Source organism: Meriones unguiculatus, chromosome 15, assembly GCF_030254825.1.
Source record: "Meriones unguiculatus strain TT.TT164.6M chromosome 15, Bangor_MerUng_6.1, whole genome shotgun sequence".
Classification (NCBI taxonomy): domain Eukaryota; kingdom Metazoa; phylum Chordata; class Mammalia; order Rodentia; family Muridae; genus Meriones; species Meriones unguiculatus.
The window spans coordinates 17,906,120-17,925,879 of record NC_083362.1 but is presented as its reverse complement, the minus strand read 5'-3'; the positions used below and the strand labels follow the sequence as shown (position 1 = coordinate 17,925,879).

The following is a 19,760-nucleotide window of genomic DNA, read 5'->3' as shown; positions in this document are numbered from 1 at the left end:
TTGATGGTAGAACACATGCTCAGAATTCATTAGACACTGGATGTGATGGCAGCACCAAAATAAATAAATAACTTTAATTCAGAAGTTTGAAGCTGGAAGAGTTTAGAAAACCAGTTCATCTTAAAATCTAATAAATTGTTTTATAACAGTCCTGTTTGCTTTCAATATCAGAAGTCTGTTAATGAAAATAAATGCTTTATCTATTAAAGTTGAATTATGTCTCCCTCTCTAGCCTCTACCTGTTGGTCAAAGTCTTGAAACTGGAAATGACAGCAATAACAAGGAAAAAAATTAATTCTGTTAAGTGTTGGTGTTTTTATCAGACTAAACTTACAAAGAGCTATTTGATTTAACATATGAAGTATCTAAAAATCTTTAAGTTTAATATATTATAAGTGTATGTGTGTAGGTGTGAATATACATTCCATGTGTGCAGGTGCCGACAGAAGCAAAAACAGGATCCCTTGAAGGTGGAATTACAGGTAGCTGGGAACCTACCTAGTCAGGTCCTCCAGAAGAAAAAGAAAGTTTCTTAACAACTGAGCCATCCCCCTGATCCCTATATTCTATATTTTAATGAAGAAGAATTCAGTTTTTAGGCTGAGTAGGATAAAAACAGATAAAAATACTCATCATGTCTGTTGGAAGAAGAAACTGGCTAACAGCCCAAGACAATAGCCCATTCCTCATCCTGCAGATATTCCTAATAAAAGAAAGATGGGCTACTCAAAAACTTTTATAAGACAAAACTTCATTATTTACATGTAAATTATCTTAATTTAAAAAATCTTATTGTGTACCTGAAAAGGAAGTAGCAACAAAAGTCTAAGACTTAAAAATCTCCATATTTTAGAATAAAGCCTTTCATGGAAATAAAACACTAGCCCAGAAAAGCATGGCAATGATAGTTTGTTCCAACAACCACTGCTGAGGTTTGTCTATGACTGATGGTGTCATCTATATGTTGCCCACTGAGCTTTCAGTGTGTCCTTACTGATTCAGTGGACTCTTGAAGAGATGGAGTCTCTTAAAGGAGCACGGTAGTTCTCCCTTGACCTCCAACCTTTCTCTGACTTCCTGCCTCATCCTCTGACCTCTTCCTGCCACTATTATGTACCCGTCTGAAGAACTTTACCCCAAATCAAGCTCATGCGCCATCTTAGGCTGGACTTTCCATTTCCCAAACAGTAAACTAAATAACCCTCACTTCATCATGCACTACCCAACTCTGTTATTACAAGTATCTGTCCAACCTGGGAGCTCTGTTATCACGAGGGTAGGCCCGGGCTTTTGCTGTGCTCTGGAGAATCTTTAATTTCTCTCACATTATTGCCCTACACTGTTTTCAGGAGCAACACAGCAAGCTGCCAATGAAAGGGTCATCTGCTCACAGGGACTTAGATCACAGAAACTAAACTACCCTTTTTTTTTAAGGACCAGTGTTAAAAATTTTAAATTGAAAAACTACATTTTTGACATAAAGAATTTAAATAATTTTTGAAAAAAAACTAAATCAAGGCATTTTTTCATTTATTGATAAAAAAAAGAACTATTATAATCATACTGCTATGAAGAAACTCAGAACCGTTCAAGTTTTTACATATCAGCCTTTTATACCTAAATATGCAGCTTTTGGATTCTGTGTCAGTTACACAAAAAAACCTAAAGAGGAAGTTGACTGTAAAATAACAAAATATTTTTATCCAATACAGATAAACATTTCAATAAACTTGGAGTCAGAAAGAATAGGGAAGACATAATAACCAGATGTTTAATTTAAAATCACAGATAGAAATAGTCCTGTATTCTTTCATAGAACACTTGGATTGTATTTATATTTAAAAGCAATGGTAAATGTCAAATGACTACTCTCCTGTCCTTCTGAATACAAGGAAATATCATGCTGAGCAATCCTCTCAATGCAAGAGGTGCTTTCAGTAAACAACAAAGAAAGAGAACAGCAAGCCTTAGCCACACAGATCAATTTGGTGACCACAAAAACTAAGCCATTAGAGTCAGGGATGTCGCTCAGTGGTAGGACTTTAATGCAGCACATGTAAAGCCTGGATTTGATTCCACCCCCACAAAAACCAACCAAACAAGAAACAACAAAAGCCAAACCCAATACCATAATCATAATGAGAATAGCCTTTAATTACTATAGTTTTAAATGTTAGCATTAAAATATTTCATAGACAATAACTTTAAATGTAAAAAAACAAAGCAATACCATTTACTAAACCAGCATGTTAGAGACACAGCCTATAATGATAATAGGGTTTTTGATATATGAACACACAAAAGAATGTCTACAGCTTCTAGACCAGTATTTCTAAACCTTCCTAATGCTGTGACCCTTTAGCAGAGTTCCCAGTGTTATAATGACCCCAACCATAAAATTATTTTGTTGCCACTTCAGAAATGCAATCTTGTTATACTTATCAATTGTAATATGAATATCTGGTAATGCAGAATATCGGATTTGCAGGTCCCCAAAGGGATCACAACCCACAGATTGAAAACTGCTCTTTTAGATCAAAGAAAATAATGAGCTCTCACCAAAAACACAAATCTAAGAATTTTCCATATATTAATAGTGGATGAATTCCATCTACGAAATAGAAAACTGACTCATGACTCATTAATATTTTCTTGTTTGTCCTCACCCAGTTTTCATAAGTACTAATTACAAAAAACACATTGACCTAAAAGCCAAAATGAGTCAAAGAAACAAGCTACATGTAATAAAGCGGTTTGACCTTCCCCTGAACAAAGAATGTGGAAAGGCTTAAGTGAGGATGAATGTAAAATACCTGTCAATTACCTGGGCAGTAACAGCTACACTCCTCCCCTCTATCCTGACCAAACTCATCACTAACATTGTATTATGTCACAGCAGCAGGGGCTCAGTGCTCCACACTCTGATGCACAGTACCAAGTACTTAGCACTGCTTCCTGGGTTACAAAAGGACACTAATAATGAACGAATGTAAAGCAGAAGCTAATTGATAGGCTAAATGCATTAGTACCAGTGCTCTCTATGAGAGGTGACTAACCCATCCCGGCTAAGTGCTGAAATCATAATTAAGTCTGATGGGAAGTCCTAGATTTACACCAATACAATTACAAATATTACTTAGCTTAGTAATACAGTATGGCAAGAACAATGAGATGAGTAATTTAGATGATATTGCGAAGTGGGTTTTAATGTCTGAAACTTCTATTATAGTACACAGAAGAAGTGTAAGTAGCATAATTAAAACTAAGAGTCTGATCTTCATAAGTCTACTGCTCAACTCATTAAAATGCATGTTTTCTCAATTAATCCAAACTTTTCCATTAAAAACATAAAAATACACTTTCATTCCTTGGAAATAAATCTCCACGGTACTTATTATATTTAGAATCAAACACTAAATAACCATTACAGATAAGTACAAAAAAAAAGTCATAGGGAGCAAGAGTTGAGTCCCCAAAGCCTTGCAGAGGAAGAAAAGGCAAAGTAAACACTGCTCATGTCCCATCTTAAGACCCCAGTTTTGACAGTGAGTGTCTGAAGAGCTTAGAGTAAGGGCCCCGCACATATTTGCTTAAATGAAAGTGTGTACTCAGGAGATAATCCACATAGCATACACGGATTCCATATGATGTTACCATGTGCAGCACTCTCTGATCGCTGATTCTCTTGGTGCAGAGGACTCCTAGAGACATGTACAAAAGACTATGCCATACAACCACATTGCTGCAGGTGTGTATTAATTCAACATATTGATAAGAAACTTATCTAAATATGAAGCAGATGGAAATACAACATGTTTATACACTTTACTGTATTACTTGCCTTGAAAAGCTATTAAAGAGTATGTTGAGTTTTCAAACAACCCTCTGTAAATTAGAATACTGACTGTAGAGACACATTAATTTTTAAACAGATATTACTTAATTATCCTTCAATTTTCTGACTTACTTTGAAAGGAAGTATTGCCAAAAACAATAAATACATATTAACAAATTCTAATTCCAAAAAGTCTAATGGACTTTTAAAGAAAATCTGAAAATTCAGTAAATTTTTCAAGACAAATTTGATTCAATAAAGATGTAAGAAATTAAAAAAATATAAGAGAAAAAAATTATGAAACACCAATAAGAAAACAGAAAGGTACATCATGATGTTACACTAGGAAGTAGTTGGGCAGAATCAAAAAGAGCAGGAAATACAAGCAAAAATAAAAAAAAAAGCAAGACGATTAGATCAAACCACAAGGCTTCCATACAGCAAAGGAAACATCAGAGTGAAGAGAATTTATAGAATGGGAAAAAAATACTTACAAACAGTATTGTAACAATCGGTAAGTAATCCAATACATGTAACTCAACAGCAAAAACACAAACAGTCTGATTTTTAGAATAGACAATAGACTTTTTTTTATGGCAGATAAACTTGTTAAGATCACTAACTGTCAGCCCCAACAAGAGTGAGAAACCCGGAGCTATGCCTGGACTTTCAGCACTGGGCAGGACTGATTGTTCTCTTTCAGTGAGACACAAAGTAAGTCCCTACAGTACCCACTTAGCAAGAATGGCTATTAAGAAAAAAAAAAGAAAGAAAGAAAAAAAGAAAAGAAGATGACAATTGTTCCTCAGCGCAAAGAAAACCAAAGGCCTCCGTGCGTGGACAGTGGCCTTGTTAGCACATCTCTAAGGCACGTGGTATGGAAGCTTCTGACAGACTTGATAACGGGACTACCACAGGTCCCAGTGAATCTACTACTGGGCTGGTGGCCAACGAAACCAGGAAGACAAAGGCCTTCTGTGCTCACCATATTGGTTGGCAGGCACTACATGATCTCCCTCACTGGAGGAAGGTGCAAGAACTGGCCTTCTGGAAACTGAGAGAATCATGGTAGCTGGCCGTAAGTTAGACAGGAGTAAGGCTTTCAAGACACTAACAATGACATTGTACTGCATATTTTTAAATGGCAAGAAGAGTAGATTCTGAATGCTGAGTTTTTGCCTTTTTAGAAAAAGCACACATGGGTAAATGCTTCAGAAGACAGATTTTCTTAGCCTAATGTAAATATCATATCACTTACAGACGCTCTGAAGCTTTACATGGGACACTGTAAATATATCCAATTGTAAATTTGATATATTGGGTAAATTTTTTAAATAAATAAATGATAGAAAATGTACTATAAAAATTTTTCTAAGAGTTACATGAAGACTATCATACAACTTAAAGACTAATTTAGGGCAATCTAAAATTGATCACTATAACAATTGGAGTCTGTACCACTTTATTTTTAAAGTATAAAAAGAAATATAAAAACCAGGAGAATAGGGGGAGTTAAGTTTAAAGCATTACTGAGGTAAGCATAACATATTAGTTCCCCTACTTATAAAATACTTCTATCTAAACAGTCATTAATTTTAGATGGAACAATATGTTTTATTTTAAAAGCAAATTCTCTGCAATGACCTATCTTTAAAAACAGTTATGAAAACTTGGTGGGCCAGGCTCTTGTCCTGTGCTTGTCCTCACACTGCTGCCTCCTTAGTGGCGGTGGGAACCCTGTCCCGACATTCCTGCCCCTTGATGGCAGTGGGAACACCGTCCTCACCTGCCTGCTCGTGGCGGCAGGAATACTGTGCTCTCGTCTGCACCGTGAAAATCTACTTGCAAGAGGCATACTTTGTCTACATCAGTGTGACAGTTCAGAGAAAAACGAGATTATTTTTATTAAAAAAAAAAATTCCCATTTTATAAATTCTATATTATGAATTAAACTGCTAAATTACATGATTCTACTTAAAAACAACTTATATTTGTAAGAAATAAAATCATTGTAATTAATAAGAGTCTAAATGCAAAATGTTCATGCTAATTCCTCAGACTCACTGATAAGGTAAACCATAACAATCAACCACAAAACTCTCAAAAATACAAAGCAATCTATGCTTCCAAAGGAACAAGATAAAACACTACTGTTGTGATTGTTCAAGCACACAGCAGTATTAAAGCGCTTAAGAACGCAGCGGCAGCTGCAAGCCACAGGTGCACTGACGTCTTCATCTACAGCTCTCTCCAACCTTGAGCACACCATTGCCAGGACAAGCTGCATTCAGCTGTGCTTACAGCTGACATGTTTATTACAGTGGTAATCGGTGTCTGCCACGCTTGCCTCTGGACACATCTCTAAGACCAGCGTTTTGATGGTTACCTGTCATTTATGATCCAGTTCAGACAGAGGTTCAGAGAGCTCAGGTTTTTGCACCTCTTGACGATTTCCATCACAGTTTCATTATCGAGTTCAGTGATATGACGGAGGTCCAAGCTGGAAAGGTTTCTCAGCTAGTGACATAAATAAGATGAAAGATAAGAAAAAAAAGTAAGTGCCATGTTAATTCTCAAAAATTACACTATCATTTGCCATGGAGTCAGAGAAGCACCACTGTACAATATTAATGCTTGAGAGATAGTCTAGGCTTTTAATTAAACATCAAAGTATTTTACACAGAAAATTTTAAATAAGCATGGGAATCCATGATGAATGTATGAATGGGCAACAAAAAATAAAAAAAATGTTTTACGGAAGCACGTTAAAGTGAAGAACTAGCAAAATGCTGTATATTAGGCAGAGAAGCTGGCGAGCACGTCACAGTAAAGCTAGTAAGTTCACTCAGGGCTCAACTTTTAGGTTTACATCCAAAACTAAAATGTCACTTTTGTACAAATTCACTTGTACATAATTAATTCAGAGATGTCTTGATGATAAGCTATGAGTATTCTCCAAACAGGGACTATTAGAGTCACGTGTTTTACTATAACATACCAATTCTGACCTCTTTATTTCTCTCATCCCTTTTCTGATGATCCTTGATGTGTTGTCTCCAAAGGCAAATTAGTAACATTTACGTAAAGGTGGCAGCATGTTAATTACCCTCGTCAACTACGGCATATTTACACACAAGCAATTTATGCTTAGTAACAGACAAAACAATCTGGAAGCATGTGCTAGACTACACACTCTATCACCCTGCAAATGTATGCATGCCTTAATATGGCCCTTTAGAAGGCAAGAGTGAGGTCACAGGTGTCATTAGAGGAACCGATCCTGAAATGGAGCCCATGGCAGGTAATTCGAGCAGGCCCACTGTAATCAACGAGTATCTTGTAAGAGAAGAATGTTATCCAGCTTGTCAGAGAGATGTCATGGAAGCTGCAACAGCCATCTCAACCATCAGAGAGATCCAACCTGCTTTTCCAAAACAGTGGGAATGCAGAAGCAGGGCAAAGAGCCACAGACTGCGCAGCACTGACTGCTGGGAACAGCCAGTAAGAAATGCGGATGGAAACCTACAACCCTAAAGGACTCAAGTCTGTCAAATATAAAGGAGAAAAAAAACTAAAACAGACAAACAAATGAAAACAAAACAAAGCCATGCCAGATAAGCTGTCCTTGAGCTTTCACAAAGAAACGCAATCCAGCCCATACCTTGACTTTACCCTGGAAAGACCTATGACAGACAGACATCCAATTGAGACAACAGTGGGGTAATAATTTGTACAGTTTGAGCTAAGTGTGTGAACATTTGTTACAGCAGCTCTTAGAAACTAGGACACAGCACTTACAGCGACTTGAAGGAGCTCTCCTAGGACTAGTTTGTCTTCCCTAGGCCATCAGATGCCCCTTTAGGGAACGTTATCCCTAAGGAAGCAGAATTGTAGGTTTGACCCAATTGCCAAAGGCCTCCAAGCACTCAAGTCTCCCCTCGGTCAGTTCAGCTTAAATCCTACAAGGAGCAGATACTAAAATCCATGGCAATACACGGGTATGGGCAACTGCTGAGCAATTCAAATGCGACCAGGGTGCCAGGACGTAAGTCTTCAATTCACTTATATTTGGACTGCATATCTGTGTGCAGTTGGTGGCTGATGTGTTAGCCACAGTACTAGAGAATGAAAGGTCAGCTGCCAAACTAGGAAAGCAGAAGCTACCCGCATAGTTGAGACACCATGGCTCTTTGCTCTCTGAAGCATGCTGCACAGTTAATTGTGGGAAGAAAAGAGATGGATGAGACATAAAATAGGGAAAAATGGACAATGCAGGTACATCCTAGAGGCAAGGCGTTGCTGCAGTAGCTCCTTCTAAGGCCATTAATGTCTCATCTCTAGACAGAAACTCTTAGGAAACCTTCCCTGTGCTCTGCCTATCACATCAGATGTTCAATGAAATCAAATCCAGCGCACGCAGCACCAGACTCGGGAAAACCAGAACTCCAGAGAGAAGGCAAGACCAGGAAAGAAGAACGGAGTTGTGACAGTTCATACTCTAGTTGGCTCACACTTACAGTCTATGCTAGGCAAATATGGTAGGGAGTGAGCACCTTTAATCCCAGCACTAGGCAGGCAGAGACAGGTCATCTCTGTGAGTCCAGACAAACCAGGGCTCCATAAGGAAACCCTGTTTGAAAAACAAAACACTACCAAAACAAGAACATCAATAACAACAAAAATCCTTTAGGCCCTCTAACATCTCCAGGCTGCTGACCAGTCAAATGTCATCTCGTTTCTCCAATGTCCTTTTCTTCTAGGAACCCCTCAGTATACTCATAGTAACCAGCACACCATGCACAGAGCCCATGGGGGAGCTGTTTCGACTCGAAAATCTTAACCCTTTGATGCTTGATCCTTACCTCTCTGCAGCCTCTGGTGTTGGGGAGTAAACAAAACAAACAAAATATTTTCAAGCCCCTAAGGGAACTAAAAAGGAAAAAAAAACTATATAAAATACCACATAAAGAACAAAATAAATTGCTGAATTTATACATTTGACTGACGTTCATTAAAACTCCAAAGGGCTCACACTCAATCCTGCAAGTCTGCACCCCTCCCAATACCTGACATTCTTCATGTGGTAAACATAAATTAACATCGCCTGAAGTACTAGATGGGGAGCAAAGAGGAAGGCTGTGGTGAAGTGACAATGCCTTCCTGACAAGTGGGCTTCGGAAGATTCCTTAAAGTCCTGGTGTTTTCTTAAATAGACTGGTCATTATTTTTTAAGACAAATAGCAAAATAATGGTTCATAATAAGTTGCAGACAACAAAGAGGATCTGGCCTCCATCTTCTCACCATAATAAGCACACTCCAAAACAAACAGGTGCATTAAGCAGAGTTCTAACCCAATGCCTAGTAAATTCACTTGTCATCACATGTGGACAGGAACTGTAAGTAGGAGAGTAGTCTCCTTATAAAGCAAAGATGACTGTACTCACAGTCCCTGATCATCAACAGATACCAAGTGAATCAAAAGGAAAAGCATCCTAGGCAGGACTGACCTGCTCAGCAGAGTACTTACTAAAGGTCCCGATGACAGAGAGAGCCTTCTGTTGCCCTTAAAGGGGTCAGTGGTAAAGTCAGTCTCCTAGAACTAAGATCAGCTCCTTGCCATGGCCAACAATAAAGTAGGGATATCAGTCCTATACTGATGAAAGCTGATTCCTTCCAGTGAGTACATTCCAGTGAACCCAAGCTCTATAAAGAAAGGTACCTAAAGTTAGAAAAAGGATGTACTTAGACTATGCAAGGACTCCAGACCCCTGTACAGAGTAAGGTGGAATCTATTCTTTCAAGTTACTAAATTAGTGGTTATTTATCTCACACCAAAATAGAAGATTACAGCACATAGGCTTCAGGGGAACTGTATATTTGAAGAGAAAGAAGCTAGGGTTGAATACAGTAAATGAACATGCTAAAAAAATATGCATTTTAAATGGTTAAAATGGTGAATTCTTTCAATTATATTTTATCAAAATAAGTTATTTTCAAAAAGAAGATATTGAGCATGTACATAAAAATGCTACAGGAAGGCAGGAAGAAGGCAGGCAATAACCAGTTGTATGTACCAGTTCAGCCCCTCAAACCAAGGAAGACAGCTGAGGATCACAAAGGTTTAAGCAACTCTGTGAAGGTGGATAAGAGAGAGAAAGATGTTAGCAAATCTCAACTATCTGACAGACTTGTAAAAATCTTCGGACATCCTATAGAACTAATCCATAGCAGGAAAGTACATTATGAGGGCTAAACTACACAGGTAACAAACTCATAACTTTGGCTGACTCTTGCACTCTCGGAAACTCACATCCAGATCTACTGGGTGTGATGTGGGCCAGATGACAACACTTAGCCACCCATGCCTGTTACTGTTGAATGTGCACAATCTATAACAATGTTAACAGGGACACCCAGACTCACATGCCAGGGATTTCTGAGACAGTATAAAAAAAAAATACTTGACATATTTAAGGTGCATCAATTTATGAGCTGGCATGCATTCACTGGCATTTAGTCACATGGCCTTCCTGATGAGCATTAGACCAACACCAGTAGAAATACGACACTAGTAGAAATACAACAGCATCCAGAAACAGCTGCAGGGTGCAAACTCCCAGCACATCATCACAAGACACAGACCCAACATATCTACAGGCTATGGTATTTTTATTCAAAACTCCAAAAACAGCCTCGACAAATTCACCACATCCATTTGCTTGCTAGGGAATATTATAACAGTGCCCTCCAGTGTTTCATAAAGAGCTACCTGAAATAATCCCTCATAGTGTGAACAGATAATTGCATCTAGAAAACTGACATTTTAACTTCACCGGTATCTTGGGTTATAAAACTCACAAAGGATTTGAGTAAGTAGAGCCCTTCTACCAGAATCTTCTGAATGCCTCACTTCCATTTTCAGAAACATACTAAGGTATTTAAAAGAAACCAAGTCAGAATGTAGAATGTTAGTAATCACTTTTCAGTTTAATAGTGTTGTGGCAAGAGATACCATTGGACCAATGAGTATAAGTCCAATAGAGATATCCAAAACAATTTCTTGACACAAACAAACTAAGCATTGCCGATATCACGTACGCTACTGAAGGCAGTGTTGCCCTAGACTTGGCCACAGACAAACCTCTTACCCCATCCCTAAAAAGTCAGTGTTAAGAAATAACTACTGGAGTTCACTGCCCTCAGGGACAGTAGGGATGATCTTGGGAAGGAGTGGATTAACTTCCCAGTGATTTATTGTGCATCCAGGAAATATAAATAAGGATTTCAAAGGAGAAATTAAAATTACGGCCAATTTAAAAAAAAAGATGAAAATTAATGCAGTTAATAAGATTAATCAACTGCTACTGTTTCCCTACATTAAAGGCAAAGCCACTTCAGTAGAAAGAGTATAGGAGGAGGGGGTTAGAAGAAGTACAACAAAATGTGTGCTCTGGAAAAGTGGCTAATGATCAAAAGCCAAAATTAGAATTGCAAGTAAATGGCCATAGATTTCCCCGTGTTATAAAAAAATAAGTCAAGAAAATGGAGGATGTTAATAGGTTTAAGAGCAGTGAATAGAGTAATTCAGCCAATGGGTCTGTTACAGCCTGGAATTCCTTTGCCTTCTTTATTACCTAAGTTATGCCTATGATAGTAATTCATTTAAAAGATTGCTTTTTCACAATCCGCTTGCATGAGCAGGAAAGGGAAAGGTTTACTTTCTCAATATCTACTTGTAATAATGACAGACCAGTAAAAAGATATCATTGGAAAGTTCTTCCACAGGCACTGTTAAATAGTCCAACTTTATGTCAATATTTTGTGCAGCACCTGCTAGAAATAATTCACAGACAATTTCCTCAACCCATTACTTATCATTACATGGATGATATTTTGTTGGCTAATTCTTATGCAGATACTTTAGAGAAAATGTTTAAGGAAAGAAAAATTCTGCCCTGCTGGGGTTGTTTTTCCTGAAGAAGAAAAACAAAAACAAAAACAAAAACACAGAGAGTATATTCTATTAGCTATTTGGGTTATAAACTAAGTAAACAAAACCTTCAACCATACAGGGTAGAGATCCAAAGAGATCAATTGTAAATTCTTAATTAATTTCTAAAATTAATGAGAGATATTAATTGCTTACAGCCTACTACTGGATTAAGAACTCAAGAGTTATGTAATTTGTTTCAAATACTACAAGGAGATTTGAACTTGAACACTTTAGGATGGTTAACAGCTGAAGCAAAGAGAGTTAACTCTGGTAAAACAGAGACTACAAGATGCAAGACTGCTGATAATGGAAAACAGAAAACAGAGAGAGAAACTGTCTATCTGAAAGACGGCAAGAGACCAACACCTTGACCAGGTGTAACAGCTGTACTAGAGCAGCTGCAAGGCAAGAGGACAGGAGTGCCCTTTCTGCACAGCACTTCTCTTCAAGGGTGATAATGCTATGCATGGTAATTAAAAGATTAATACGTCACATTTATGACATTAAACAATCCTTCCCATTATATCATGGAGCTGGAATCATCAGGGTGGAACTGGAAGGTTTTTAAACACCTTTTAGTATGGCAGTAACAATAAGAATGACTAATAGTAGTAAGTGTAAAAACAAGATTTCCAGAAGTTTGTAATCTAGAGCAAGCCCATGCCAGTGCATGTATTCATTTCTGAACTATTTTTTTAAATACGTTTTTACTTTTGTCTTTTATCTTTGTGATTATAATATAATTATATAATTTCTTCCTTTCCGCTAAACTTTACTTGCTCGTTCTAATTCACAGGTCCCTTTTTTCTCTATATATCTATAAAACAACTCCTGCACCTAAGGCTCACGAAACATTACAGAAGATGGGGCAGAAAAACTGCAAGAAGCACAAGACCAGGGAATTTGTGAGACTATGTCTCATTCCTTCGGTAGTGTGTACAACATTGCTTCACATTATTAACTAGTAAAATATCTATTCTTCCAATCAAAGAAAAGCATAAGCTGCTTAGTCAGGACCAAGTGCCACTGATCTGTTATCTGCACTTGATGTAGCAGTAGATAAAGTTCTAGTATATGCTTATTACTAAATGAAAATCAGGGCCAAAACCCTAGAAACCTCAAATTTCATCCTGAAATAAAATTACTTTGTGTCATTACAAAACATTCTGCATATTAACTGAAATGAATTCAAATAAAAAAGGATATAAACTGCAAACAAGTACTTTAAAAATAATTTCTTACTCTAGGAATAAGTTTTCCAGTCTTCTAACTTTAGCAATTCCACACTCTGCAGATCTGAGGCTAGGATTTTTCAGAAGCTTGAAAATAGGCTTCTCTAATATATAATTAGTAACTAGTAAACACCAACATTAGCAAGCCACACAATTAACAGCCGTTTGAGAATAAGGACCATAATAAATTCTGTATTTACATATTTGTTCTGAAAAGGGAAAAAATTAAATAAAGTCTCCATGAGCTGTCAGGACAGTGATGTGTGTGCTAGAAATATTTGAGCTCTTCACCACACTTTCCATCACAGTCTCAGGCTGTGGAATGTGGGTTTGTTAATTGGCTGTCTGCTGGTGTACAATTCAGAGTGGATGTACTGCTCCTTTTGCTCTGGCGGGGGTGCAGTCATAAATTGACTTTTTTCAAGCCCTTTCTGGTTAGGCGGTCCTTTTCTTTCTCCTGTATATGGTTTCTAGAGCTCAGGATGATCTACAAACAGCACTTGTAGTTAGAAGTGCAAAGCAACCTGCTACTTTACATATGGCAGGGGCTAAGAGTCACAATTTCTCTTCAATTAAAAAATTAAATGTTCACATTGTTTCTTTTAAAAGAAGATAAGTGAAAGCAAGTGAATGCTATGTTGAGTGAAATAAACTAAGGAGAGACTGCGTCTTATAATCAGACGCTTGAGCACTCCCTTTATTCATTTCCTCTCATCGGCCTCATAGATACATTCATTTTAAAAAGACGAGGTTGATGAAAATTTGAAACAACTTTAATCATGAGTCACACTTCAATAAAGTAAAAATTTTCCAAATATATTCTAAAAGTAAAATTTCCATTCTTACTTTTTTTAAAGTAGTAAAATGACAAAAATGCCACTGCTAGAGACAGACACTAATTACACGGAGAACCATGTGTGCATCAGCTTCTGGATCTCATACTGCCTAATAAAGAAAAAAATTCAAATCATTTTTTCTTTATGTGTTAAGCTGAAAAATAAAGAAGGAAAATTAATGATTTTGAAATTAAAACACTATTCCAGCAGATAGTTTTTCTTTTCGGCATTCTAAAACTGCTACAGAAATGCCAGCGTCATATCTAAAATAAAATGTAGCTCAGTGGGAGAGTGCTGGTTTAGCATGCACAAGGTCCAGGTTCAATCCTCAGCACCACATAATTTATATTAATCAATTAAATGTCTACTTTTTATCTCTCCTGGTTTAGAACACGCTAGTACCTAGGACTCACCTGACATCAAAAAAATTCTAGTCTTTCGCCTCAGTTATGGGCCTCATCAAAAAGCCAAAGCTCAAAGGAAAATATAGCCTTCATTCTACTTTCAGAAATTAATTGTCCTATTGTATGGCTACATACTGTTTCACAGGGTATCTTAGAAGCTCCTATCCTTTCATTCCAAAAGCTTTAGTGCACAGACTCTAAAAGCTGGAGTGGCCACTCCCCCAATTTCTGTGTCTTTAACATGCTACAGGGATTTCACAATACGAGAAGGCTCCAGTCCCTATAGGTTCTCCTCACTACACCAGAGGTCTGGAACCCACTACAAGCTAGATCAGCAAGGCTTTCTGCAAAAGCTTTCTCTCTTTATGAGTAATAAGCCACTTTCATAGAAATAAACATTCCAAGTTGTACATGTATGTGTGCATAATTTCTTATTTCTATCCTTGTCCAAAATTGACAAAGTGACAAATCAGATATCAGATACACCTAAAGGTGTATCATCAGACTACATATCTGAATGAGCAAGAAATCAGAACCTAGGCCTAAAAGAAATCTCAGTGCAGATTTATAAATAATATTTCTTTAATCATCTTGGCATTGTGTTATAGAGTTAAGAATCAATGGCTCTGAACACACACCCAATCACTTAGCCACTAATACTGAAGAATTTAACACTTCCCTGGTTTTAAAACATCTTAGAAGAGCTGAATGTTAAGCATGATTTGTAAGGAGTCATACGCCAAATCCAGCAGGAATTCTCCAAACCCTGACTCCCATCTGTTTATTTAGCAGTTCAAAGTAGCAGTGTTTAGCTCAGAAAGTTTTTAAACTTAGAATTGGTCAAGTTTTTATTCCTGACTCTTCTCATAATACTAATGTTAAAAGCTAGAAGAAAGAGCTAAAATTCCAGCATAATGACTGTGGTAACTCAATTATTCAAAAGAAATGGCAACCAGAACAGTCTTTATTTCACTTTATTTGATGCAAACATAGAAAATTGAATTATGTTGTCATTAAAGTAAATAACAGAAATATTTCAAAATGAACTAGGGAAATGTATAACTTTGTATTAAAAAGTCCTTTCTGATAAAATAACTGTCCATGTATAATCCTCTTTTCTCAACCAACTTGTCCACTGTGACTCCTAAGCTTTCAATTGATAAAAATGAAACGTAAAATGACAGTATCTAGTTTACATCTAAGTAAAACCTTACCAGATTTATGATGTACCTTGACAGCACATGTTCTGAGTCACTTACACATTCCTCATATCAGTAAAAAGCGTAACGATTCTTGAAAAACAACAAACAGAAGTACTGAAATGCTATAATCTACACATTTAGTTGTCAATCAAAATCATCTAAGATATAACATCAACTAACTGGCAACTAATATTCAGCAACGCACATAAGTTGCTGGCAGTAGTTATCTTCATTGCTGCTTTTCTCACATTTGCCTCTGTGGGCTGACATAACAGTTACAGCAATGAGAAACACGTCGTTTGTTTTTACTGGGAACATATGCTAAAACTATCTTTCCATATAAAACGAAGCAGCTACACTGAAACCTATGTTTGGGACCCACCAGCACTTCATAGCTTCATTATTCCCAGCCGTCAGGTAAACTGGTCTGACCTTATCTCTCCAAGTACAGTTTGAACAGATTCAAGGCAGCAGGAGGGCAATGGTGATACAGTGCACAGTGTCAAGCCTAATGCAGGCCTAAATCCAAGCCTCTGACGGTGCTTGATTCCAATTGTTACAATACCCCATGAAAGAAAAGAAACATCAGTTTGGCTGTCATGTGCTCTCATACAAGAAACCTAGCAAGATGCAGAAGTATAGCCAGAGTTTAAGCAGAAAAATAAAGTTACTAAGAGGATCCTGTGACATGAGGGGAATTTCAGTAAAGGAAAAGGGAATTCTGGTGAAAGAGAGGCTGAACAAACTGGGCTTGGCAGCACACAGCAGAGTTAGCCATGACAGGAAAGCCCAACCATCACAAAGTCAGCGCAAAGGGGAGTGTCAGCACAACTGGGACCCACAGGCTACTGTCGCTCACGGCAAGCTAGGGCCATCCATGGCTAAAACCAACAACACTATGGAAGACAGTGGGTCACAGACAAGTATCATGGCTCCTCCTTCTCTTTGGCCCCTTTGCTCCATTAAATATACACTGAAGGTCTAAAAGCACATGCTCAAAAAGGATTCTTTTGTGTGTGTGTAATATTTTTTTAATTAAGAACTTTATATAAGTCCTCCCAGATCCAACCCTACCTCCTCTCCCGTTATTGTTATTGCATGAATACATGCATATAAATATATAAACACAACCTGCCAAGTCTGTTTAATGTTGCTTTATGTTTATAGGGCTGACCACTTGGTACAGGATCATCAGTTAAGGAGCTTATCATGGGAGAAGTCCCATTCTCTCCCTCACACTCATTAACTGCCTGTATGTCTTCATATGGGGTAGTACACAGAAGATTGGACCCATCCACACTGGCGTGTCAACTGGTATTATCATCGCTCAGGTCTGTTTATGCTATAATACTGTTGCGATTCCATGGGTGTACCTTCCTCACCTATACAGAAGACACACTCTGGAGGCAGATGCACTGGGCCATTGTCTCCTACAATTTGAAGGAAGGGGATTCTGAAAAACAAACACATCTAGAACCAACACAAAGCAAAGGCTAAGAAATGGAAAGGGTGGGATTTTGCAACAACAACTAAAATATAATGTAGTCTATCTAGTGGAAGTTTATATAACAACCCAGAAGCAGGGATAATGGCAGCATTATTGTACCCTGCCTAAAACCCCACACTAGCCATGTCTGTTTTCTTCTTTCAACTTGAGCAGGTTCCTCAGGCAGAGGGGTACCTGCTCCATTGTTAAAATCCAGGATTGATTGCCAATTCCATACAGAAATAAGTAATTCTGGTCAAAACAAGAACCAAGCACCTCCTCTAGATCCAGTGGGAAACTGTTCTTGAGTAGGGAGGAAGAATGAGGACTTCCAATCAATCAAGCACTGTGCTACACCCAACTGAAAACAGGTCTATAATGGTGGAGGAGCCATTTTCCTAAAGGTTTCATAAATAAACGGTGATCAATAGCTTCTGTGTAAATGACTGAGATCTCTTGCTGCAAAGCAAACATTCAAGGAACACAACTGCCTCATAGGTTCTCTATTGAGTTCCACTTCTTTCTTGTTGTGCCTGACCATTGAGAAGCTCGTAACCAAATTCAAACTCAAAATTCTCTGGGGAAAATAATGAACGTAATAAACGTATTGCTCGAAAATGAAACAGTTATATAAAAATAGAATACTATTGGGGCAAGCCATCAAGAGTATCCAGTGGCTAGAGTTGCCAATGTTTAAACAAACTGTGTTAAAATAATTAGATTTTATTTAATTCTATACTTAACAATAAATGTTACTTCAAAGTAATATACATACTCATCTTTCTCTCAATAGTATCTTTCCAGACTAAATTACTAAGTTGTTATCAATGGGCCCAGAGGCTGCTTTCTTTACCCAGGCAGTCAGTTTGCTGACTTAGAAATGGGACGTCATGTATTTCAGCACTACTATTTTATATGCCACAAAACAAGTAAAGGAGAATCTAGCTGCAAAACAAGTATAGCAGAATCTATTTTGTCTTAAAATAAAATTTCCAACACAATACTATGAAGTAATTTTAAAGAACAAAAACTGGCTGGAAGTAACATCCCACAATCCATTTCTGGATAAAGGCTGACCTCGTGTGTTCAAGATCAAATGAAGGAACATTGAAACCCCCCTTATAAGACTATTTGCAAAATAAAAAAAAAATCGAAATTCATAAACACGAATGTGATGAAAATTCAATAGGTGGATGAAAGACAATATAAGCACAGTAAAATAATATTTAAAGTATAACACCAAGAGTCAAAAAGAGCCGTCAGTTCTTCTCATCTTATGTTTACATATTTCTATCAAGCCTGAAGCGACAACTGAATTAAAGCAGAGGTGCCACAGAGAAACTCATTTGTTCATTTTATTTGTTAGGAGTTTTATAGGTCAGTCATCTAAAAGATGAATTCAATTATTTTAGTTATGTCACATTGATACATTTTGCTGTTTTTGTGGGTAAAATGAAAATGTACCACAAACAAATGCATCTATTGTAGCTTGAGTGTGAGTAACAGAGTTATAAAAATATAAAGTACACAGAGCAGGCATTACCCACTTAACAAAGTGAAAACAATAGATGTGAAATTACTACACCTTACTGGGGGGGAAAAATCAGTCACTAATTTGGGAAATAATCATAAGGTAGAACAGTCTATCCCTGTTTGTGCACCACTACATAACAGCTCATTTTAAATTATTTTTAAATACTATCTCAGCTGTTCAGTGTGTTAAGTCACACAAATCACAAATCATTACACCTCTTTAAGGGATGGGCAAAGAAAGAAAAAAATATAGCAATGAAGAGCAAACAGTTATCAATCTTAACATTCAACAGGGATGACACTGGGCAGAGACATAGGCTTAAAGTTTCTTCAGTAATGTTTATCTTAAAACTTTACTCTTTTAATGAGATACAAATACAGTTCTACTAACCTTTTGTAGGTCATTATAAATTAAATCATTTTATCCAAGTTTTTATTCTTCTTAATATAAATACTAAGCAATCTTCCTTATATAATGTAAAGTAAATAAATGTCATGACAACAGCAGCTTGCAAATGAAGAAAGCAGGCAGACAGAGGAGATGACTAACCAGTGTGGCTAATCAGCAGCTGTGCCATTAGCTTTGACAAGAGTGATAAATAGTCTGCTGCTCTTTGCAAACTTTTAAGAAAAACAGTCAATGAATAGATTTTATCAGGTCTGGAGAACCACTCCCATTGTCTCACACTCTGCTCTCTTCTTAGAGCGAAACATGGCAAGCAGTCAGATGCCCTTTCCAGTACTCACTGGCTGATACACACTAGGTCATACTTCAAAGCAATCTAAGAACTCATTTTCTACATCTCAAAATATCATCCAGGCACATATGACTTATGAGAAACAAATGAAGTGATCATCTATGACTAAAGATATTGTCACCCTCTAAGTAGGGAAGCACAGCATTCTACTATTAGAACAAAACACTGAAAGTGACCAATTGTTTGGAAACTTAAAAAGGCAAGAAAGTTCATCTTTCATTTCTGGTCTCTGAGTAAACAAGAAAAGGAAGACAAAAATTGAGTTAGCTGCATGAATGATCATTTTTTCCGTTACTTATGTTAAATCGACTGAAAAAAATCAATTTTGTTTTCCTTTAAGAAACAGTTCATATTCTCACCCATAAGCACTTTTAAAAATAAGTGTCTTATTTTTAAATTTTTTGAACGTGACAACAGTCAAGAAAATATCAGAAGTTCGGACATTTTCCTTAGGTTTTGGATACATTCAAAGGAAAGCTG

General features: G+C 37.1%; 1 protein-coding gene across 1 annotated transcript in view; it reads right to left on the bottom strand.

Moving 5' to 3' along the window:
* Nucleotides 1-19,760, bottom strand: part of Fbxl17 (F-box and leucine rich repeat protein 17) — a 449,288-nt gene that overhangs the window by 284,665 nt on the left and 144,863 nt on the right. The window contains 1 exon segment of the mRNA XM_060368269.1: nt 6,222-6,352. Within this exon segment, the coding sequence (XP_060224252.1) occupies nt 6,222-6,352 (131 nt within the window).